This window comes from Bos grunniens, chromosome 15, assembly GCF_055505025.1.
Source record: "Bos grunniens cultivar Pamir isolate PY7600 chromosome 15, Bosgru_T2T1.0, whole genome shotgun sequence".
NCBI lineage: Eukaryota > Metazoa > Chordata > Mammalia > Artiodactyla > Bovidae > Bos > Bos grunniens.
Genome location: NC_141179.1, coordinates 84,507,712 through 84,532,130, shown reverse-complemented (window position 1 = coordinate 84,532,130; position 24,419 = coordinate 84,507,712). Strand labels below are relative to the sequence as shown.

The following is a 24,419-nucleotide window of genomic DNA, read 5'->3' as shown; positions in this document are numbered from 1 at the left end:
AACTGAGCGAATCAGAGCTGAGAAGTTCCTGAACATCTGAGCCAAGTCTTCAGCTGAGATGAAGGAAAACACCCCGCGCCTCTGAGCTGTCCTCACCTGAGCTGAGGAGAGGTGTTCGTACGTTTTCTGCCTTATGCTCTTCATGTGGAGGGTGGCAAACACTGTGGAAGGAAGGGGAGACCGAGCCGGGGTCAGCAGCTGGCGCGGTGCCACCGCCGCCCGCAGACACCGCCCGCGACGCCCGCAGACGCTGCTGGTGAAGACGAGGCCGCGTGTGTCCACAGGGGCTCGAGCAGCACCGCTCAGGCTCACTGCGCCTCTGCTCAGCCTTCACCGCGAGTGACCCGAGGACAAGAAGGGCGGAGTCACCCCGTGTGCTGGTGGATAAAGAGCCCGCCGAGAAAGCCGAGCCCGGGCGAGCGGCCGGAGACCTCGGGCCTGACTCCGGTCTCCCGGGCCCAGCGCAGGACGCTCTGTCTCTGCCACCGCGAGGTGAGCGCCACCACGGCGCCGGGAAGAGCGGGCGGAGGGCAAGGCCCGGGCCAGGCCGGCTAGAGAAGCCCACAGCACCGCTCTCCAGCTCGTTCGCGTGACCCTTCCTCCGTCCTGTGCGCCCACCCATGTTTCCCCCTGTAACTCTCCTGACGTTTCCTCGTGGCTTTTATGCCCGGACTCTCCGCCCCACGCGCTCCCGGGGCAGGTCTAGGGCAGGACTTTCTCTGGAACCCTGCTCTCTCCCGGAGGTTCGGGCCTGGCCCAGAACAGCGGCAGAGATGCCTCCGCTGCGCCCCGGGGCCGGAGGCCAGCAGGGAGATGCGGGGCCGCGAGCAGGGCCCTGGTTCCTCATGTCGGGGCCGCGGGCGCCTGGACACGGCCTGGCCCGGGAAATGGGGCAACGGAGCCTCAGACAGACCCTCAGACTCAGCGGGCGGCGGAGGCCGGCAAAGCCGCCGTGCATACCGGTCGGTGTGTGCCCCTTCAGGAGTCCCTGGCCCGTGTCCGCCGTCATGAGCATCGTCTTGATCCCTCTGCTCAGCAGTGCCTGTGGGACAGTCGGGAAGATGAACTGTGGTCCATGGCCCTGGGGGGCGCGTCCCAAGGAGAAGGCGAGGGTCGGAGCACCAGAATGAGCTGAGGGGCGGGAAGGAGGCCTCACCACCCCCCACTCCTATTGCTGGTAAGCTGTTCAATGAGAACAGCCAAAAGGGACTTAAATGCAACCATCAGCCAAAAGGGACTTAAATGCAACGGCCTGGAATGGACACCAACCACATTCCAAAGACAAGAATTTTCATAATGGATTAAGGAAAACAAATTCTTCTAATTATATACAGAGTATGTACCTGAAGTACGTGGATACAGAAAAATCAAAGATGAAAGGCTGGGAAAGCCTGTACTATACAAACACCAACCAAAAAGATCTGTGATATCCACAGAAGGAAAAATTACTGTGAGTCACTCTGTGCTTACGTCAGAGTCATGCAGGTGTGCCAGGCCCCCGTCTGGGGGGAAAGCGTGGAAACACCAGCTGCACTTCCGTCGCCTCATCCAGTGCGGAAGAGCAGCACAACAATAGTGTGCGACTTTGTCTTTTCGCTACAACCGAGGCATCCTCTGATTTCTCTTTGGTTTTCAAAAACTAAAACTCTGTTCTATTTGGAAGTCAACACTACAAACTCTTTAGAATAAATAACTTTTCTCTGTCCTTTGAAAAAAAAAAAAGACAAAGGGAAGCCCCCAGCTGGGCACAGCATTGATTCATGAACTTCAAGGGCTTAGATTTACAGAGTTCTCACTGTGAGACTTTGACACTTGAAAGTTCTGCATCCGTTGCTAACAAACACTGCATCCCGAACAGTACCTTGCGAGCTTAGCTGCTCAGGATGTTTGCTCCATGAATCAGCAAAGTGAGAAAAGTATGTAAAGACAGAGGAAAATGATGGGGCACTTACGTTTTTAATATACGGCATGTATCTTTTATCCAGATTATAGGAACCGTACTCATTCTCCATCTGCATGGCAATAATGGGACCCTCTTCTTGGAACTGGGGGTCAAGGAGACGAGAGTCTGAGGATGAGTTAGCCGGTGGGGAAAGGCTGGACTGACTTTCTCAATTTGTTGCTGCACACGCACGTTCAGAGTGGCACAGAAAATAACCCGCTCCTAAACTTGGCCCCGGGGCCACGGCGGTGGGGGCAGTCTCCATCACTGTCAGCAGCCGCCTCGTGGGGTCAAAGCCTCCAGCACCCTGCCTTCCCCAGTGCCCCCAGGGAGCAGCGCCCGCCAACTCCCCTAGCCCAACACCTTAAGCACAGGCTTAGACCTCCGGCCAGCCTTCCTCCGGGGCACCAGGGGAGCAGGGTTGCGGCCCTCTCCCATGCGGGCACGCGTCACTCCCCCTCGGGGACCCGCTCTGCTTCCGTCCCTGCACCCCTGTCTTCACTTGCCCGGTCACCGCTACAGGGCCCCATCCTCCCCTCCCGCGTGGTCTCCCTTCGTGGGCAAACGGTGCAGCAGCTCTGCACGCCCCGCGACAGCCCACCACTCGTGACCCTGTCCTCTACTGTGGTCTCGCGGCCGCCCTTTGCATTCCACCCTGACCTTCTCTTTGCTAAATGCATGCGATCCCTTTTCATCCTGGTCTGACTTCTCTCCACCAACAGTCTCTCCTCCTCCGGGAAGCCCTCCCTCCTGCAGCACCACTCCTGGATTCTGCACTGGCCAGCCTCCTCGAGCTCCTCTCCCCCTGCCGCCTCTTCCCCAGTCCCAGGATCATGTGGGATCCAGTCCCTTCTGCCCTCTCAGTTCACGCCCAGCCTCCTCCTCCCCCTTCCCCGCCGACCCCCTTCTGCGATGTTCACAGGCTCCGTCAGCCCTGTCTTTGCAACTCTCACCAGCCTGGCGGTCGTGTTTTCTCCCTGCCCCTCGCACCTGCCATGTCCTACCCTAGTCAGTTTCACTACACTCAGCTCTGCCCTTTGCAATCTGCCCTTGGAGACACGTGGCCGCCAGAAGGTCTCCTCCTGGCACGCAAGACTAAGAAAAAGAGCGTTGCACCCTCAGAATTAGACAACACACCAACAATGAAAGGAAGAAGCCAGATAGCTCCCAGGACCGTGTGCCAGTGGGTGGAAGCGTCTACACACCAGTGCCTGTGCTTGTGGCCTGGGAGGGCCTGGGCAGGGAGAGCTGAAGTGGGATAGACTCGGCAAGCAGAGCGGAACCAGCTGCACTAGAGATTAGTGGGCAGAAAAGAGCCTAAAAGTTTCCCAAACCTGTGTGCTTCCCAGGGGCTCAGTGGTAAAGAGTCTGCCTACCAGTGCAAGAGACGTGGATTCGATCCCTGGGTTGGGAAGATCCCCTGCAGTAGGAAATGGCAACCCACCCTAATGTTCTTGCCTGGAAGAGCCCATGAATAGAGGCGCCCGGTGGGGCTGCGATCCACAGGATTGCAAGAGAGTTGGACATGACTCAGTGACAGAGCAGCACACACAGGAACAAAGCCGCGATACTGGGAGTTGCCCGGCAGCCTATCGGTTAGGATTCCAGGCCTTCCTTACTGTGGCCCAGGTTCTACCCCTTGGTTCCCCTTGATGGGGAACCAAGACCCCACAAGCTGTGTGGCACAGCAAAAAATAAGTAACAACTTTTTGGGTGGCTTCCCTGGTGGCTCAAAGGGTAAGACCCCCAACTTCTGCGGCTCCGGGTTTTGTGCTCACCAGGCAACCTTCTGATTACTGATTTTGTCTTGCAAGCGCTCCAAGATGGGGAATGTCCTGATCTGGGGTGCCGAGAGTGTGCTAATTTGTGCTAGAACTTTCTTTGATGATGAAAATGTTCTCTGCTCTCACCGTCCAGTGTGGTAGTGACCATCCACAGGTGGCTACCTAGCACTTGAACTGCGTATGGTATGAATAAAGAACTAAATTCTTTATTTAGTTTTAATAGATTTTAACTGAAATAGCCACTGGTGGCCGAGGCTACCACCCTGGCCAGCACAGCTCCAGGGCCGCAAAGGACCGCCCCTGCATCTCCGTCCCCAGCTGCACACGGATGGCCCTGCAGCCACCGGCACCTCGTCTGCTGGTCCCAGGGCACGCTCAGAGTCAGGAGCCAGCTCTGCCCCAAGAAGATCCACACGACCTGAAGCCTTGCTGGCCATTTCCAGGCCTGTCGCTACCCCTACAGTAGCATCCCTTTCCAGGGATTGCTGTGAGGATAAAATACGCTCCGTAAACACCAAATGCACGTGTGCCAAGTCACTTCAGTCGTGTCTGACTCTTTGTGACCCCACGGACTGTAGCCCGCCAGGCTCCTCTATCCATGGGATTCTCCAGGCAAGAAGACTGGAGTGGGTTGCCACTTCCTCCTCCAGGGATCAAATCCAAGTCTTCTATGGCTTCTGCATTGCATGGGGATTCTTTACCACTCATCCACCAGGGAAGCCCAATAGAAAGCTCGATACCTAATAGATATCTTTTGTTCCTTCCCTCTGCTCATTTGCTACCTACTTATACAGCCCTTCGTGTAGTTTCCAAACCTTGCAGCAATATGGTGGCATACTATTTCTACTGAAATAATGAATGTGTATGACACCATGGTTTTGTTGCAGAGGGAGAGATATTAAAAAAAAAACAAATTGCAGTTTCTACAAAATCACTGACCTAAGGTCATCTGCATCATCTATCACTTGTGAAAGACTGACACGTAGCTATCTTTAGCAGATAAGTTAAGACATTCTGAGGTCTGTCATTAAAAAGAAGACATAAAAATATACAGAGCGTGGTTCCCAGCATCCTGCCAGGAAACGGCATCCCAGTAAGACAGTAGGTGAGGAACAGGCATAAAAGGAAAAGAAGCATATTTCTTAAATAAGGAACTGGAATTAGCTGCTATACATGCTTCCTGCTTATGAGTGAAAGAAAGTAGGCTGAGCCCTGCCCAGGAAGGCAATTCAGGCAAGTACTTCCCTTGGTCACAGAGATGGGGAATCAGGTTTTACCTGGAATCCTCTAATCTTGGGAATCAGGTCATCAAAATAGTGATTCACTGCTGCTGTGAAGCCCTTGTGAGTTGTTCTCAGCTTCATATGAGAATCTTTGAGTAACCAGCTAGGAGGGAAAAGGCGAGACTCAGCCTTGGGGTGGGAGACAGCAGACAGAGACGTTCATGCATCTGAGGCTGGAGAACATGAACAGCCCAGATTCACATGGCCAGACTGGAGCAGCACACTGAGGTGCTAACCCATCTCTAAGAAAAAGTTGTCTGTGTTCTGTCCCACACATCTCAACACCTCAACGGCCACCTCTTGCCCCGAAATGCAACTGAGGCTTGTAGATGTGGAAGCAACCAGGGCAGAGTTGCTGAGCTGCAGCCCACAGGCCAGGTCAGAGCTGCTGACTGTTCCTGTCAATAAAGTTTTATTGGCACGTGGCCCACCCTTCGCTTACACGTCATCACAGCTGTGTTCCTGAGGCAGCGGCAGAGAAGAACTTCGCAACAGACACTGTCTGTGCTCCCTGAAAGCTGCAAATATTGATCATCTGGCCTTTTTAAAAAAAAAAAAAGCTCGCCAAACCTTAGTCTGGTATGAGATTTTTTATAAAAATGTTTCAGAGTTTTTTAAAAAATGTTTTTAATGGAATACTATTTGGTCATTAAAAAATGAGGAATTGGTTCATGTTAAATCATGTACAGACTTTGACAACATTATGCCAAGGGAGGGGCTTCCCTGGCAGCCCAGTGGTTAGCACTCTGTGCTGGGCTCAGTCACTAAAATCCCATAAGCTGCATGGCACAGCAGGAAAAAAAAAACTTATGCCAAGAGAAAGAAACCAGGCACAAAGGGTCACATAGGGTATAATTCCATTTATATGAAGTGTGTAGACTAGGCAAATCCACAGAAACTGAGAGGAAAGTAACGGGTGCCAGGGGCTGGGGGTGAGCAGGATGGGGGTGACCGGGCAAGGGCTTTCTCTCTGAGTGGCAAAAAGCGTTCAGGAACAAGATAGTGGTGACATTTTAACACGCTCGACTGCCACAAAATTGCATAGTTTTAAATGGTAAATTTCATATAATGTACATTGTACTACCATTTAAAAATGATAAGAAAAAAGACCCTCTTTGAAAAGAAATAATCAATCCAATTTTGTGCTATTATTAGTATCATCACAAAAGTTAGAACTTATAAAGATACTGATTACATGACATCGATTAGCCAGTAGCTTTCATTAAGGAAAAGAAGGATTCTACCTCTGCACCACAAGGATGAGGTGGAGATTTATAAAAAAACAAACACTGTACCATTCTCAGTATTCTAAAGTGCATTTTCTAGGTCCTGAAGCGGGGAAGGGGCGGGAGGTGTGGACCTAGGAAATCTAGAAAACCTAGGAAACTGAGCAAAACCCTCTGCTCCGACTTGCGGGCGAACAGGCTTGGGGTGCGACCGTGGCTCACCTGGGCAAGCCTCCGAGGTCCAAGTCGCTCCCGATGTAGGGGCCGACACACAGGATGACCCACAGGTCCACCTCTGACGCCAAGGATATGAAAGCGCTGAGGAGGGGAGCAACAGCAGCAGTCACCGAGAGCGGAGCCTGGAACCGCCGCCCTGCGTCTCCCCGAGGCCTCTTCTCCTGCGGTTAAGACAGGTGGAACCAACTCCCAGCCTGCTCACAGAAGTCCCTGCCGGAGACAGAACCCTGGGACGGGGCCTTCTTCCACACGAAGGCCTCAGTCCAGAGGCCCCAAGGGCAGCTCACAGGAATCCCAGCCAGAGGCTGGCTGCCCCTGGACCAGCGCTGAGCCTCCTGTCCCCACGAGGGCACCACCAGGACCCGCCCTCACGAACCACGCTGGCTCCTCCTTCCTTATCTCCCACTTTCAGCCTGCCTCTAATCAGGTTCATTCCTTGCAGTTAATATTTCTGAATGTGAGATTCCTCTTAGTTTTCACCGCTACCACCCTGCATAAAGAACTCGCATCCACCTGAGTTATTCCAACGGCTTCCTCCCTCCCTCCTTCTCGCCTCTCTTCCGATGCCGCTCCAGGCACTGTCGGCAGAATAGAATCATCCACGACAAACACTGGAGTAATGTGTACCGAGTATCAGCATCAGCACTCAATACACTCAGCTCTGCAAATGTATTAATTTCTTTGTCAACTCTATCACATAGGTATCAATATCACCTCCATTTTACAGATAAGAAAATGGGCACTTAAGGAGTCAGAGGCCACATTCTTGGGAAACTGAAGAGTTAAAAGACAATCCGCCTCCAGAAAAGAAACCTTAACTATGTTATTCTGCCTCTTAAAAATACCACCAGCATGCAAACATGAGCTTCCTGAATTTCCCGACGTAAAATTCTCCCAGTGACTTACTTCATAGCCCCTTCGGAACAGATTTCAAATTTTGCAGCACAGCACACAAAACGGGCCAAGATAAGCTTGACTGTCTCCCCAGATCTACTTTCTGACGTTTCCTCGACTCAGAACCAGCAGGAGGGTCAGATGGCGTTACTGCCATTCCAGGAAAATATGAAGTTAGTCCCAGGGCCCGCTCCTTTCCTCCCTGGCACGTGCTCACCTACGCATCCTGCGCCTTGCATTGAGCCGGGCTGATCCCAAGCCACCAGGACAGAAGCAGAAGCGAGTGGTCCTGCTGCCAGAACCCCTCTCCGCCTGCTTCCCGCTGCGGGCGCGGTGTGGGCGGGCTCAGTGCGGGCAGGCGCGGTGGCTTGAAAGCTAGGTGCTGGCGACGCTTAAGCTAGGAAAGGGAAAGACCCAGAAGCCCTGGTTCTCTCTTGGAAGAGCAAGGCACACTCACTGTGAATATCTATTTTAAACCTTCCCTAATGAGAACAGATCTTTATTGACAGATGACGTCGGGGTTCCCTCGCTGCAGCAGGAACGTCAGTCTAACTCATGTCCGTCCTCCCACACCTCTGACTGCTCCGATTGTGGCCTTGCTGCACCTTATGCCTGAAATCACGCCTGACCCTCTAACAAACTCCTGCTCAGGGTCCTAATGTACTGGAGCTATCCCTCTGCTGTTACCCGCTCTGGGCTATTCCCCTAGTTTGGGTTACGAGTCCTCAGCTGCTATTTGCCTCCCTCTAATGTCTGAGGAGGCCTTACAAATAGCTATGAAAAGAAAAGAAGCGAAAATCAAAGGAGAAAAGGAAAGATATAAGCATCTGAATGGAGAGTTCCAAAGAATAGCAAGGAGAGATAAGAAAGCCTTCTCAGCGATCAATGCAAACAAATAGAGGGAAACAACAGAATGAGAAAGACGAGAGATCTCTTCAAGAAAATTAGAGATTCCAAGGGAACATTTCATGCAAAGATGGGCTCGATAAAGGTCAGAAATGGTATGGACCTAACAGAAGCAGAAGATATTAAGAAGAGGTGGCAAGAATACCCAGAAGAACTGTACAAAAAAGAGCTTCATGACCCAGATAATCACGATGGTGTGATCACTCACCTAGAGCCAGACATCCTGGAATGTGAAGTCAAGTGGGCCTTAGGAAGCATCACTACGAACAAAGCTAGTGGAGATGATAGAACTCCAGTTGAGCTATTTCAAATCCTAAAAGATGATGCTGTGAAAGTGCTGCACTCAATATGCCAGCAAGTTTGGAAAACTCAGCAGTGCCCACAGAACTGGAAAAGGTCAGTTTCATTCCAATCCTAAAGAAAGGCAATCCCAAAGAATGCTCAAACTACCACACAATTACACTCATCTCACACACTAGTAAAGTAATGCTTAAAATTCTCCAAGCCAGGCTTCAGCAATACGTGAACCATGAACTTCCAGATGTTCAAGCTGGTTTTAGAAAAGGCAGAGGATATTTGGCAAAACTAATACAATTATGTAAAGTTTAAAAATAAAATAAAATTTAAAAAATAAATAAATAAATAATTAATGAAAAAAATAATAAAAAGAAATTCCATTAAAAAAAAAAAAAGAAAAGGCAGAGGAACCATAGATCAAATTGCCAACATCCACTGGATCATCAAAAAAGCAAGAGAGTTCCAGAAAAACAGCTATTTCTGCTTTCTTGACTATGCCAAAGCCTTTGACTGTGTGGATCACAATAAACTGTGGAAAATTCTGAGACAGATGGGAATACCAGACCACCTGACTTACCTCTTGAGAAACCTATATTCAGGTCAGGAAGCAGCAGTTAGAACTGGACATGGAACAACAGACTGGTTCCAAATAGGAAAAGGAGTACGTCAAGGCTGTATATTGTCACCCTGCTTATTTAACTTATATGCAGAGTACATCATGAGAAACGCTGGACTGGAAGAAACACAAGTAGGAATCAAGATTGCCGGGAGAAATATCAATCACCTCAGATATGCAGATGACACCACCCTTATGGCAGAAAGTGAAGAGGAACTAAAAAGCCTCTTGATGAAAGTGAAAGAGGAGAGTGAAGAAGTTGGCTTAAAGCTCAACATTCAGAAAACTAAGATCATGGCACCTGGTCCCATCACTTCATGGGAAATAGATGGGGAAACAGTGGAAACAGTGTCAGACTTTATTTTTCTGGGCTCCAAAATCACTGCAGATGGTGACTGAAGCCATGAAATTAAAAGACACTTACTCCTTGGAAGAAAAGTTGTGACCAACCTAGATAGCATATTCAAAAGCAGAGACATTACTTTGCCAACAAAGGTCTGTCTGGTCAAGGCTATGGTTTTTCCAGTGGTCATGTATGGATGTGAGAGTTGGACTATAAAGAAAGCTAAGTGCTGAAGAGCTGATGCTTGTGAACTGTGGTGTTGGAGAAGACTCTTGAGAGTCCCTTGGACTGCAAGGAGATCCCACCAGTCCATCCTAAAGGACATCAGTCCTGGGTGTTCATTGGAAGGACTGATGCTAAAGCTGAAACTCCAATACTTTGGCCACTTCATGAGAAGAGTTGACTCATTGGAAAAGACTCTGATGCTGGGAGGGATTGGGGGCAGAAGGGGACGACAGAGGATGAGATGGCAGGATGGCATCACTGACTCGATGGACGTGAGTCTGAGTGAACTCTGGGAGTTGGTGATGGACAGGGAGGCCTGGCGTGCTGCAATTCATCGGGTTGCAAAGAGTCGGACACGACTGAGGACTGAACTGAAGTGCCTGATAGACAGTCTTATTCCATAGCACAGCACATAGTCTGTGTGTCTCCAGCATCAAAGACAGTTATGAACACAGCGGGTGGGAGATACGTAGTTTTGAACAATTACTCTGTCTTACGTCTCACAACTCCTACAAACTATAGTTCAGAAATTTCCTCTTGTAAGTGGAACAGCGGGGTCCCCACGGTAGATTAGAGCTGCAGGGATGCTCTGCGAGCCACACGTGAGTGAAATGCACAGCAGCACTGAGGTCTGGGCTCCACCCATGACGACAGCCTCCCTGCTCAAGGGGCTGCCACTGGGGGATGGAATTATCAGGGCTTCCGGGGGATTCTCAAAGGGAAAGCAAGGTGACTCCTGCTTCATCTGACCCTACAGAGTCAAACTCCTGTCTCTGAGCCAGAGAAACAGCAACTTAAAGAGGAAACATACATCAAATCCAGGTTTCCACTATAGTGAAACTGGCCTCTTCTTGGTTCATGAAGGTTCCAAGGAACATGCCTGAAACAGAAAAAAAAGAGAAATGTAAAAACTTTGTATTTTACTATTATATAATATTAGATTATACAATATTATTTAAATGAATACAAAATGAAATCCAGCAACCAATAGTACAGCATTCACAATACCCAGTATATCCATTTAAAGTTTACTAGGTGTGCCAAACTCACTCTCCAAAACAAACAAACAAAGGAATCCAGAAAAAAAAATTGAGCAACAGACATAAAGCCAGAAATGACATATAGGTTGAAACTGGCAAAAAAAAAATATTAACAAGGTATAACAAACATATACCATATCTTTAATAAGTAAATAAAAGCATGACCATAATGAAGAAAATGGAAGATATAAAAAGGATTCCAAAGAACTTCTAAATTTTAAAAAATATAATATCTGAAATCAAAAATACTCTAGATGCAATGAAGAGCAGGAAATGAAAAATATACCACCAATACTAACAACAGAACAGAAATAGGAATAGATCCCAGGATGTTTTAAGATAGAGCAAAAGAAATTACCCAAACTGGAAAACAGGAAAAAACACTAAGTGTTTAAATGAACAAAGCATCAGTAATATGTGGGATCTTATCAAGAAGTCCAAGTCCCAGGGGAAAAGGGGAGATAAAATTATTGGAAGAAATAGGAAGTTTTACCAAATTTTGGTAAATTGATGGAAACTATAAACCTACAGTCCCAAGAACTCCAATGAACCACAAGTTGGAGGGTGGGGGGATCGACACCGTAATGCATCAGAAGCAAATAGCTGAAAAGCAATGACAAAGAAAAAGTCTTAAAAGCAACCAGAGAGAGGAAAACAAGAAATTACACAAATAATTATTTAAAAAATATAAGAACTACAGAAGACTTGTCATCAGATAATGTGTAAGTCAGAAGATAACAAAGAAACATATTTAAAGTGCTGAAAATGAAGCACCAAACAACAAAAAAATCAGTCTAAAGTGCTTTACCCAGTGACATTATCCCTCAGAATTTAAGATGAAAGAGAAATATTCCTCAAAGAAATGAAATCTAAGATAATTCATGATCAGCTGACTTGGGGAAGTCTCTCAGCAGAAAGAAATGACACCCGGTGGGAACAGTCATCTGCACCAAGGAATGAAGAGCATCAACAAGAGGTGAACGTACACCCGGTGGGAACAGTCATCTGCACCAAGGAATGAAGAGCATCAACAAGAGGTGAACGTACACCCGGTGGGAACAGTCATCCGCACCAAGGAATGAAGAGCATCAACAAGAGGTGAACGGACGCGTAAATGAAGAAGACACTTTTGTCACCTTAAATTTATCTCAAATATAAACAGATGTTCAAACCAGGAAAAGAATGTATCACGAATTTCATAGTTTAAAACAGTAAGACACATGACACGGCCCGGCACAAAGGGGAGATGTAGATATATGAGGGTAAGATTCTGTGGGACCGGCGCGTTATTGTTAGAAAAGAGGACAAGTTAGAATTTAAGTAAAGAACTTTCTATAAGAACTTAGGGAACAAATCCAAGATCCTTAAAAAAATGATTCAATATCCCACTTTTAACAGTGGACACATTATCCAGACAGAAAATCAATACGGAAAACTGGACCCGAACTACACGTGAGACCATGTGGTTTTTGATGGAATTACACACAGTGATGGGGATGAACAAGCTAAAATATGGCGGATCATGGAGGAATCTCACAAACAAGATCTTGAGCAGAAGATCAGACACAAGAGTCAAGGCTGTACGACTCCAGGTGCATAAAGTTCAAAAGAGGCCAAAGTGATGCATGTGTTGTAACACAAGCTCCGCCACTCCTCTGCTGGGTGGCCCTGGCTGCAGGCGATGGGAAAGCTTCTGAGGCCTGACATGGCCAGGCTATAGGAGCATGTTCATGCGACTGAGCTCATGGAGCGCAGCGCTTATGCATTGGACACACGCCGAACTTCAAGAAAATGCGACTGTAAAAGTGAAGACGGCAATGAAGCCAGGCTTCAGCAGTATGTGGACCGTGAACTTCCAGATGTTCAAGCTGGATTTAGAAATGGCAGAGGAACCAGAGACCAAATTGCCAACATGTGCTGGATCATCAAAACAGCAAGAGACTTCCAGAAACACATCTACTGCTTTATTGACTCCGCCACAGCCTTTGACTGTATGGATCACAACAAACTGTGGAAAATTCTTCCAGGAGGAGGCAGGAGGAGAAGGGGACAACAGAGGACAAGATGGTTGGATGGCATCACTGACTCGATGGACATGAGTTTGGGTGAACTCTGGGAGTTGGTGATGGACAGGGAGACCTGGCGTGCTGCAGTTCATGGGGTTGCAGAGTCGGACAGGACTGAGTGATTGAACTGAACATTACCAGTGAGGGTGTGCTAGGTAACATTCTGCACCCTGTGCCCCCCCACCCCAACAGCACTTGACTGCTGAGCTTGCATTCAGGGCTCACCACCCCTCCCCCAATACCTGCTATCTCTCGGGCTGGAATCTCACCATTCTAGCTCTGGGGCTCCAGTTCGCCAACCGCAGATCCTGGGATTTCTCATTGCACACCCACACACACCGCCCACACCCGCCCTCCACCTGCTGGCCCTGCTTCTCTGAGAAGGCTCCTAACACAGCTGATGACATTCATTCAGAGCAGATGGCCAGGGCTGAAGCTGGCTGCCGGAGCCAGGGTTGGTAGCAGCACTCTCTGTAAGTGATGGCTCACCGGAGGCTCTGTATTGATGAGCTTGAGAGTCAAAACCTGCAGAAGCCCCAGGGTTCTCACTGTGAAGGTCTAAGACAAATCCCTCTCACTTCCCACGGGGTTAGGGGAGAGTGGGTATTTTAAAGCATGTCCAGGCTCTTCTGTCCTTGACAAATGCCCGCCCTCAGCCGAGAGTACCGTTGCCAGAGCTGCAGGGGACGTTCCCGATACGACCACCAGGAGGAAGAGAAGCATGCAGAGCCGGCCTTGCATGGTCAGCTCAGGGCAGAGACCCACCGAGGCCGACGGCACTCGGCCTCCGCCCTCCCCTCGCAGCGCGTCTACAGGCTCCCAGACAGAAGGGGTTACAGCCAGAGGCACTCTAGGATTCAGGCCCTGCTTAGGGGGAATCTCCAGGGAAAGCCAAAGGTGGTGGGGAGACAGCAGCAAGGACACAAGAGGACTTCTGCTGAAACCAGTTACAGAGCAGCCCCGCACGCCAGACAGACGTAACAGCTCACACACAGGCCTGCTGCGCCAGGCCCTCTCGCCCGCGCCAGCGTGCCTGGCTTTCGACAGAAAGCTGTAAGACAGACAGAAACAAAGACCACCGCTAAGGAGGCAAAGCAGATGAGAACCAGGCTTCGACATGGGAGACACCGTGGAATTACCAGACCGAGAACTTAAAGCAACTCTGCCTCAGGTGCTAAAGGAGGGAGTGGACAGCGGGCAAGGTGGGCAACATGAGCAGAGACGGAAACGGAGAATAAGAAGGAAGCAGTGGCACACAAGGGCTGGCGCCCGGACGGGCTCAGCTGCCACAGGCCACAGGAAGAAGGCGCGAGCCCGAGACAGGGCAGGAACACCCTGAAACGGAGCTGCAAAGAGCAAAGAACACGGGAGGAAGGAGGAGAGTATCCGAGTCCTGTGGGACAGCACCGGTGTGACAGAAGCACCAGAGGAGCTTCAAGGGAGAAAGGAAAGAAGAAACAGTCTAAGAAGTAACATTCCAACAACTTCCCAAGGGAAGCTGCTGCTGCTAAGTCCCTTCAGTCATGTCCGACTCTGCGCAACCCCAGAGATGGCAGCCCACCAGGCTCCCCGGTCCCTGGGATTCTCCAGGCAGGAACACTGGAGTGGGTTGCCATTTCCTTCTCCAATGCATGAAAGTGAAAAGTGAACGTGAAGTCGCTCAGTCGTCTCTGACTCTTAGCGACCCCAAGGAAGGGCAGTTGTCAAACCCCAGATCCAGGAAGCCTGGCGAACACAAAGCAGGGCAAACACATTTAGAGACCTGTATGAAAGGGCATCACAAACCACAAGCGCTGTGCTGGTACGAGAAGGAGTGGTTGTCAGTGTCTGTCGCACAGAGTGGAGAAAGTCAAGAGAGAAAAATCAATATGGTCTATTAACACACACATATGGAATCTAGAAAACTGACATTGCGGGGCAGGAACAGAGACACAGATGGTAGAAGGGCCTCGTGGGCACAGGCTGCGTGGGGGGAGGAGAGGCTGGGACGGACTGAGAGGCTGGGACTGACACACTACAGTGAAGAAAGTGAGACTGTTAGTCGCTCAGTCGTGACCCCGTGGACTGTAGCTCACCAGGCTCCTCCGTCCATGGAATTCTCTAGGTGAGAATACTGGAGGAGGTTGCCATTCCCTTCTCCAGGGGATCTTCCTGACCCAAGGATGGAACCCAGGTCTCCCACATTGCAGGGAGATACTTTACCATCCGAGCCACAAGAAAAACCCCAATATATACATGACTATGTGTTAAACAGACAGCTAGTGGGAAGCTGCGGTATAGCACAGGGAGCTCAGCTTGGGGCTCTGTGATGACCGAGAGGCTGAGATGGAGGGTGGGAGGGAGGCTCAGGAGGGAGGGATAAGTGTATACGTATAGCTGATTCACGCTGCTGTATAGCAGAAACTGACACAACATCGTAAAGCGAATATACTCTAATAAAAAAAGGGGGAGGGAGGGAGAGGGATGAACTGGGACTTTGGGGTTAGTAGATGCAAACTATCACATTTAGAATAGATAAAAATAAGGTCGTGCTCTATAGCACAGGGCTACCCTGGTAGCTCAGTTGGTCAAGAATCTGCCTGCGATGCAGGAGACCCCAGTTTGTTTCCCGGGTCGGGAAGATCCCCTGGAGAAGGGAAAGGCTACCCACTCCAGTGTTCTTGGGCTTCCCTTGTGGCTCAGCTGGTAAAGAATCTGTCTGCAATGTGGGAGACCTGGGTTTGATCCCTGGGTTGGGAAGATCCCCTGGAGAATGGACAGGCTGCCTGCTCCAGGATTCTGGCCTGGAGAATTCCACGGACAGTCCATGGGGTCACAAAGGGTCGGACGTGACTGAGTGACTATAGCACAGGGAACTTTACCCAATCTCCTAGGATAAACCATAATGAAAATGATTTTAAAATTTATGTATGTGTATAACTGAGTCAGTTTGCTGTAGAGTAGCAATTAGCACAACCTTGGTGGTTTAGATAAAAAAGAATCTACCTGCGATATGGGACACCTGGGTTGAATCCCTGGGTGGGGAAGAGCGCCTGGAAAACGGAAATGGCAACCCACTCCAGTATTCTTGCCTGGAGAATCCCATGGACAGAGCATCCTGGCAGGTTATAGTCCATGGGGTTGCAGAGAGTCGGACGTGACTGAACGACTAACACTTTCCACAAAAACTTTTGTAGATCAACCATACTTCAATTTAAAAACTGTATATATATATATATATATATATATATGTAGAGACAGTGCAATCTTTTCTACAAAATGCAAGCACTGTGCTGCTGCTTTATTCTGAGATAATGTTCTGCTTTGAGTGACTCAGAGCGTCTTATAGTTTATGAAACAATGGTGATAATTTTTATATTTCTAAACAAGGACACTGAAACAGACAAAACTTGGCAGTCTTATTTCAACCACAAACGTTTTACGATTTTACCAGCTCATGACACTTTCACTGGCCGTCACACTGATCGCGGTAGGATATCATTTTCAGGTCTGTAGCACAGTGGTTCCCTGTTTTACAGAATGTAACAGTGCGTGAAGTTTCAGTGTCTGAATCACGCTGTACAAAAGCGCCAGCACAATGAGGAAACAAGGAAAGTGATGTGTAAAAGGTTTTATGACAATTTGGGGGAAAATGCTTTGAAACCTCATTCCCCATCATTTGCCAAATTAAAATCCAAATATTTAAAATACAGTTTTTTGTTTTTTTTTTTCCCTAACCTCACACTTTAAAAATCAAGTCACTGAAAAGGACACAGATGGAGCTCTCCAAACAGTAACGGAGGGCGCTTTCTAAGCTTGGAAGGTGGAAAAGAAGTCCGCCATGTTTGTTCTTTCTTCGCTTCAGTGAGCACAGTGAGGACAATCCCAGCATTCTCCAGGCCTGATTCTCAGTGAGATGGGATTTCCCTGGCACTCATCACTGGGCCGACTCTGCCCACACGGCAGCTCTCCAAGGAGGGTGGGGCCCGCTGCCTAGACCCCCGGGACCGAGGGGACGCTGGGCTGCAGCCGCCCGGGACAGGAGACCGCGGCGTGCAGGCCGGAGCAAGCCTGCTGAGACGCACGGCGCAGGAGCGGGCTCCACTCAGGCGGGGCCGGGAGCCCGCGACGCCCAGCGGAGGCCGGTGCAAGGGCCGCGGCAGCCCGCACTCACGTGGTGACGGTGTTGAAGCCGCAGGCCTTCAGCTTCAGGAGGCTGTCCTTCCAGTAGTCCCGGGGCACGCGGAAGTAGTGGATGGTGCCCGACAGGATGAGGAAAGGCATGTTCCCCAGTGTGAAGTTGGAGCCCCTCACCTGCAGACCCACAAGCCGCTCACTGACGTGTGAGGGCCTCAGGAGAGCCTCGACCACGCTGCAGGGACACAGGAGGCGTGTGACTCCCACAGAGGCGGGCCCGTCGCGAGGGTCTCTCCTCCAGGGCCCTGCCCTCAGACCCACCTCTCTGGGAGGCCTTCTTGCAACGCGGACGTTACCAGGAACCTGGAAGTCAGGCTCAGGAGGCCCGCCAACCTCACCAGGAACAAGAAGGCCTGCATCCTAGACAGACCAGACGGGCAGAGGTCAGGGCCCGGGGCCGTGAAGGAGTGGCTGCCGGGAGAGGCCAGGCCTTGGAGGCCAGGGGGCTGGGGGCGGGCAGGCCTGCAAAGCTATCCTGGGTTCCAGACACTCCAAGGCCAGGTCTCCTGCTGGGAGGGAGGTGGGTTGCACAGACAGGCTCTTGCTGAACCATGGGGTCTTCAGACACCCCTGACTTTTTAGAGATGACCAAGCCTCAAGAAAGCTTTATAAACAAAATCATCTTGGGTAATTTGCCAGAGACATTTTCCAGCTGAGTGACTCTCAGGGCTCAGTGTCCAGCAGAGAACACCGGCTGGCCGGGCCTCTGGGCCCCAGTCATCTCTGCCCACCGCCCCCAACCCCTCCCCCACACCGCGGCCCATGACTTTCTTCAGGGAACAGGAGCCGCCATGGGGGCCCACCTAGCAATGAGGGGTGTCCCTGGGGACCTGACAGGGGGGTGTCAGGGAGGTCATGGGGAGGGTGGACCCAGCTCCAAGTGACAGGCCCCAGACTCACAGTGCAGATGACCCCCACCCTAGACCCGCTCCCCCAACAGGCCGTCCCAGGGGAGCGCATAAGGAGAGGGACCCCAAAACCGCCAGGACCCCGCCCTGGGCCTCCTCTGGAGCTCCCTGTAGACCAATGGCCCACTGAGGCCTCTCTCAGGACCCAAGTGGTGCCCAACCCACTGTGGACTCTGGGCAGCCTGCACCCACCCATCTCCCTCTGAGACCCGCCCCCAGTGCCAGAACCCCTGCCCCTTCCTGCACTCCTCCCCTTCCTGCACCTGTCTCCCCTGTCCACACCCCTCCCCCTCCTGCACCTGTGTCCCCTCCTGCACCCCTCCCCCTCCCGCACCTGTCTCCCCTCCTGCACCCCTCCCCCTCCTGCACCCCTCCCCCTCCTGCACCTGTCTCCCCCTCCTGCACCTGTCTCCCCTCCTGCACCCCTCCCCCTCCTGCACCTGTCTCTCCTGTCTGCACCCCTCCCCCTCCCGCACCCCTCCTGCATCTGTCTCCCCTCTCCTGCACCCTCTCCTCCGTCTGCACCATTCCCCCAGGACCCCGCGCAGTAGCGGCCATCCCCTTGGCACGGTCGCCTCACATCCCTGCCCGAGGCTCTGAGAGCAGGATGGTCCTTTCCTGGACTTCGGGTCCAGCTGGAGCGCCTCTCAGGCCCGGCGACATCCCCGGGGCAGGTCAGGCTCTTGCCAGACCGACCCTGAAACCGCCAAGTCCCAGGCCGCGCCAGCGAACCTGAAGCCCAGAGCTCTTCTGGCTCCAGACCAGCCGGACCGGCAAGGCGGACGCCAAAGTGGAGTCGGGAGTGGGGCCGGCGGGGCGGGGCGAGGCCGTGGGGGTGGGGCTGAGGCCTCACTTGGGCGGACACGCCCCTCCCCCTGCGGGGCCACCGGCTTGGCTACAGCCCTCCAGGCTGGTCTGTGCAAATCCGGATTCAGGCTCTGAGAGCAGCTTTGTTATTCAGTCGCTCAGCGTGCCCCTGCCGACTCTTTGGGACCCCCTGGACTGCAGCACGCCAGGCCTCCCTGTCCATCACCAACTCCCAGAGTTTACTCAAACTCATGTCCATCGAGTCGGTGATGCCATCCAACCATCTCATCCTGTGTCGTCCCCGTCTCCTCCTGCCCTCAATCTTTCCCAGCGTCAGGGTCTTTTCAAATGAGTCAGCTCTTCGCATCAGGTGGCCAAAGTATTGAAGTTTCAGCTTCAGCATCAGTCCTTCCAATGAATATTCAGGACTGATTTCCTTTAGGACGGACTGGTTGGATCTCCTTGCAGTCCAAGGGACTCTCAAGAGTCTTCTCCAACACCACAGTTCAAAAGCATCAATTCTTCAGAGCTCAGCTTTCTTTATAGTCCAACTCTCACATCCATACATGACTACTGGAAAAACCATACATCGCTTTCTCTAGATGGACCTTTGTTGGCAAAGTGATGTCTCTGCTTTTTAAAATGTTGTCTAGGTTCGTCATACCTTTTTTTCCAAGGAGCAAGCATCTTTTAATTTCATGGCGGCAGTCACCATCTGCAGTGATTTTGGAGTCCAAGAAAATAAACTCATGTTTTCATTTTCCCCCCATCTATTTGCCATGAACTGGTGGGACCAGATGCCATGATCTTAGTTTTCTGAATGTTGAGTTTTAAGCCAGCTTTTTCATTCTCCTCTTTCACTTCCATCAAGAGGTGTTGGGGGCCAGAGTGAGGCACTCAGCCCGTGGCAAATTAGTATCCTATTAATTTTAATTATACCTTTAGGGGATTAATAGACGATCTTCCTGTTTGCTTTAACTTCCCCAATAATCCAAAGAGTTTTATTACACCCACTAAAGAAGGGTGCATTGGGGCCTCTACAAAAATAATTATAACAGATTCCTCAAAAATAGATTCCCAGTCTTTACGTCATCGGGTAGTTTGGGTATCAGTGGCCCGCTTGCCCGGGATCCATGACCCTTATGTGACCCTGCGCTTTACACCCCCTCCCGGTTATCCACAGTGTTATAAGGTTGCTCCTTCAGATGAAGTGTGGAAGACCATAGACGGCCGTACTGGGTATCCGACTTGGACAACTTGTACTTATAGTTCAAGGATCGATTATAGGATACAAGGCGGTGGGAATTATACTATTCAGGACTGGAGCAACCCGAATCCAGGTGAGGATCCATTGATCAAGATAACATTTAAAGGCAGATTTGAGAATTGGAATAGGATTCCTCTTCCTTGGCCTACACAAGCCAGTAGATGGCATATTAACCAATTTGTTCCTCCTATGCTGTCGTATACAGCTAAAAGCAAAACCTATTGGCAGCCTGAGATTTGGAGAGCCCTTGCTGCTACTGCCCCCGTTTCTTTATCTCACCCAGATAATGATTCCACTTATTCTGTTTTAGCTTGTTTACCCTCGCCTTATGTTTTCCTTTTTACTAATGACTCCAACAAACTTAATGTACGCATGAATTATTCAGGTGGACCTAACGTGGTAACTTGTGAACAATGTATGCTTTCATCCTGTTTGACCCCTCAATATAATGTTTGCTCTTTTGTGGTGTTGCGATGCCCACCCTATCTCATGATACCCGTGACGATGACCTCCCACTGGTATGACAATTACGGTCTCGCTGTGTTACAACAACTACAGGATTTAACGCGACTGCGACGGTTTGTGGGCTTACTTATTTTAGGAACAGCAGCTTTAATAGCAGCAATTAGTTCTGTTACTGCGGCAGCAATATCATTGACTCAACAAGTGCATACTGCCCAATATGTTGATACCATGTCTAAAAATGTTTCTTTAACTCTAGCAACTCAGGAAGCTATAGATAGGGAATTAGAGATGAGAGTAGATGCCTTAGAAGAGTCAATTATGCATATTGGGACTGAGTTACAGGCTTTAAAGGTGAAGATGGCTTTGACATGCCACGCTGATTACAGGTGGATATGCGTGACATCTTTGAAGGTAAACGAGACAGATTTTGAACGGGAAAAGATTAAAAATCATATCTCAGGTGTTTGGAATAGTTCTGATATTGGCCTGGACTTAGGGAAACTTCATAATCAAATACAGACCTTGGAACACTTTCGACTGGATTTTACCGCCGCTGGAGCAGCTAATGACTTTTTTCATACCTTCTCTAACTTTATTTCTGGAAAAAATATTCTGTCTAATATCCCTAGTTATGCTGTCGTTGGTGCTCTAATCCTACTTCTCATAATCATTCTTCCTTGTATTGTCAGGATTCTTCGGCAGAGCATTCGGAAGCTCATGACTGAGCTGCATCTGGCTGTTTTAAGAAATAAAAACAGGGGAGATGTTGGGGGCCAGAGTGAGGCACTCGGCCCGTGGCAAAAGTCATGAGGAAGGAGGCTCGACATACGCAAAGGTGGGATCGAGCCTCAGGAGTCCCCCTGGAAATCCTCGAGCATCTACCCCCATAACCAGAGCCTGCCTACTTCACTACTTTGTGCTCAACTACACCTCTGACTTTATGGGGGGCTGTCCCCCACCACCTCTTTCGGAGAAGGAATTAACTTAGAGCTCCAGTTAATAAAAACTCCTGGGCAGGACAAGAGTGTTTTAACCTACAAACTCCTCTGAAGGTTCTCTAGCCTGCCTGAGAGGCTCGTCCGGCCACATGTGATTGCTCACAGCCTCCCAACCATGAGAGGCACGAGATGCTTTAAACCTTCTAAAAACAGGTTCCTTAGAAAAGTTAGAAAACCATTAGTATAAGTATAGTGGGCTGATTAGAAATTGTATTGGTGAAGGGTTTTTCATTTGTTGAGCCAATGTTTGTTGCTAAGTCTCCACATCCCCTGCCCTTACACACATTAATGAATATATAGAAGAAATAGGTATTAACCTTTGATATTAATCACGTTAGACCTTAGGCTAAGTAAATTCTTTCCTTAACTAAAGCCCACTACACCCTCACCCTATAGGAATGTAACTTTATTTGGGTGGCGTCTGTTTTAAGAATAATCACCCCTGGAGAAATAAGTGTCCTGGTTGACTGACCGCTGTCACAAGGAGAGGGTCATAAATTGTCAGCAGGCCCCCTGGCCAGAAGATATGTAACACCCCTAAGACCTCTGTATACATTTGTATGAAGCACCTGACTTTGATAAAAGTCAGGACTGCTGACCCCGCGTGACTTTTGCCTAACATCTCAGTGTATAAAAGTAGACCATGGAAAATAAAGAATTGGGATCAGTTTCTCGAAATACTGGTCTCCTCATGTTGTACTCTCTCACTCACACTGGCTGAGTCTCCATCTGGAGCGCAGAACCCACCACGCTTACTAATTTTGCCTGGGCTTCTAAGATCCGACCGGGGAGGCCTCAGTGTCTCCTGTCCTTCGGGAGAATGGAAGGACGCCTGTGGCCTACGTAAGTGGTGCAAACTTCTTGTCTTGAAGTTTTATTGGTCTCCCGCGTAAACCAAGCTACTCAGCCTCTTTTCTCCACTGAATTTTCCTACTGAGCTATCCTCATTCTATTACTCTTTACATCTCTAATTAATATCTAATTGAAGCTATTGTATCCTGATCCTCGCCGACGCCATCCCCGCTTCGAATACCCTGGATCAGCCGGGGCTGGACCCTGGCAAAGAGGCTCTTTAGTTCTTCACTTTCTGCCATAAGGGTGGTGTCATGTGCAAATCTGAGACTACTGATATTTCTCCCAGGAATCTTGATTCCAGCCTGTGCTTCATCCAGCCCAGGGTTTCTCATGATGTACTCTGCATATAAGTTAAATAAGCGGGGTGACAGTACACAGTCTTGTTCCCAATTTGGAACCAGTCTGTTGCTCCATGTCCAGTTCTAACTGTTGCTTCTTGATCTGCATACAGATTTCTCAAGAGGCAGGTCAGGTGGTCTGGTATTCCCATCTCTTTAAGAATGTTCTGCAGTTTCTTGTGATTCACATAGTCAAAGGCTTTAGTCAATGAAGCAGAAGTAGATATTTTTCTGGAATTCTCTTGCTTCTTATATGATCCAGTGGATGGTGGCAATTTGATCTCTGGTTTTTCTGCCTTTTCTAAATCCACTTGTATATCTGGAATTTCTTAGTTCACATACTGTTGAAGCCTGACTGGAAGGATTTTGACCATTACCTTGCTAGCAAGTGAAATGAGCACAATTGTACGGGAGTTGGAATATTCTTTGGCATTGCCTTTCTTTGGGATTGGAATGAAAACTGACCTTTTCCAATCCTGTGGCCACTGCTGAGTTTTCTAAATGTGCTGGCATATTGAGGGCAGCACTTTAACCCATCATCTTTTAGGATTTGAAATAATTCAGCTGGAATTCCATCACCTCCACTAGCTTTGTTGGTAGTCAGGCTTCGCTAACCCCCTTACATGTTGCACATTGCTCTGGAAGTGAAAGCGAATAAGCAGCTGTGAGCTCCGTGCAGGCTGCCTACAGAGTGGACGCAGCTGTTTGCCCAGCTGTGTTCTTCCCATGTCTTGGAGTACATTTCATGCCCATCACTTCACAGTCTGACTGCGAGTTCCACATCTGGGGATACGGAGGACTGATGGTGAGGGCCCTGAGTACCTGTGGGCTTGGGTGTCTTAGGAGGTTCTAGAATCAGTCCCCTGGGTTCTGAAGGATGTGTATCATTTTGTATGTGCTCCTGCAAAACGTCTATTGTTGCTTGTATGGATATATTAAATGTTAATATTTACTCACTTGATATTGATTTTAGCTCTTATTATATAGTTCTGCCATTTAAGATCTAAACATCTTCTATGGCAGTAATTCTGTAGATTACTCCACGGTGCCTATGTTTTCTTCTAATGTTTCTACAGCTTGTTTCTTCATTTAAATCTCTGGTTCATCAAAAATTGATGTTAATATAAGATGTTAATTTATATTAACATAATTAAATTTATGTTAATATAATATGTTAATATAAGTTATCCCAAAGGCCAAGGAACAGAAAGGCTTACAGATCAAATTGAAAGGTAGATGAACCTTTCCATTTTTTTCCAAATGGCTAACAGATTTCTCCCAAATATAATTCTTCCCTCATTAGTTTGCAAAGACCTTTATCATATACTAAATTCTCATATACTTTTATCTGCTTTTGATTCTGTATTTTATTCCATTTATTCCACTGGGTCTGTCTGACCAGATCCAACTTGCAAAAAGAACTTACACGGGGCCACGCACAATTCTAAACTCACTACCTGTGAACTCATCTATCAGCTTTATAGGCTAATGCTCTTTTTATTCCTATTTCACAGATTTAGGAACTCAGGCAGGAAATTCCCTGGCAGCCCAGTGGTTAGGACTGCTCGCTATCACTGCCAAAGGTGAGGGTTTGATCCCTGGTTAAGGAACAAAGATCCCAAAAGATGTGCAGCACAATTGAAACAAAAAAGGAGCTGACGCAGAGTGAGCTGAGGTAACTGGCCCAAGGTGACGCAGCGGTCAGCGGCAGGCCCAGGTCTCGGTCCCTGCGGCAGAGTTCCAAAG

The 24,419-nt window shown here is 49.3% G+C and overlaps 2 protein-coding genes across 2 annotated transcripts in view; one reads left to right on the top strand and one right to left on the bottom strand.

Annotated features, from left to right (window-relative positions):
• LOC147358912 (beta-galactosidase-1-like protein 2) overlaps positions 1-18,606 on the bottom strand; it is a 31,144-nt gene extending 12,538 nt beyond the window's left edge. Inside the window, exons 1-9 of the mRNA XM_086338236.1 lie at positions 18,524-18,606; positions 17,297-17,395; positions 17,013-17,210; positions 10,565-10,633; positions 6,458-6,553; positions 5,004-5,112; positions 1,953-2,045; positions 961-1,042; positions 97-161 (exon numbers count right to left, since the gene is read on the bottom strand). Of these exons, the coding sequence (XP_086194362.1) occupies positions 97-161; positions 961-1,042; positions 1,953-2,045; positions 5,004-5,112; positions 6,458-6,553; positions 10,565-10,633; positions 17,013-17,210; positions 17,297-17,395; positions 18,524-18,606 (894 nt within the window). The remainder of the gene's footprint in view (positions 1-96; positions 162-960; positions 1,043-1,952; positions 2,046-5,003; positions 5,113-6,457; positions 6,554-10,564; positions 10,634-17,012; positions 17,211-17,296; positions 17,396-18,523) is intronic.
• A 1,066-nt stretch (positions 18,607-19,672) lies between these two features.
• On the top strand, positions 19,673-21,378 carry LOC147358911 (endogenous retrovirus group K member 13-1 Env polyprotein-like; the record flags this gene model as incomplete). Its single annotated transcript, XM_086341923.1, has 1 exon — positions 19,673-21,378. A coding segment is annotated over one exon (1,620 nt), but the record flags the coding sequence as incomplete, so codon positions are not given.
• Positions 21,379-24,419: the final 3,041 nt, after the last annotated feature.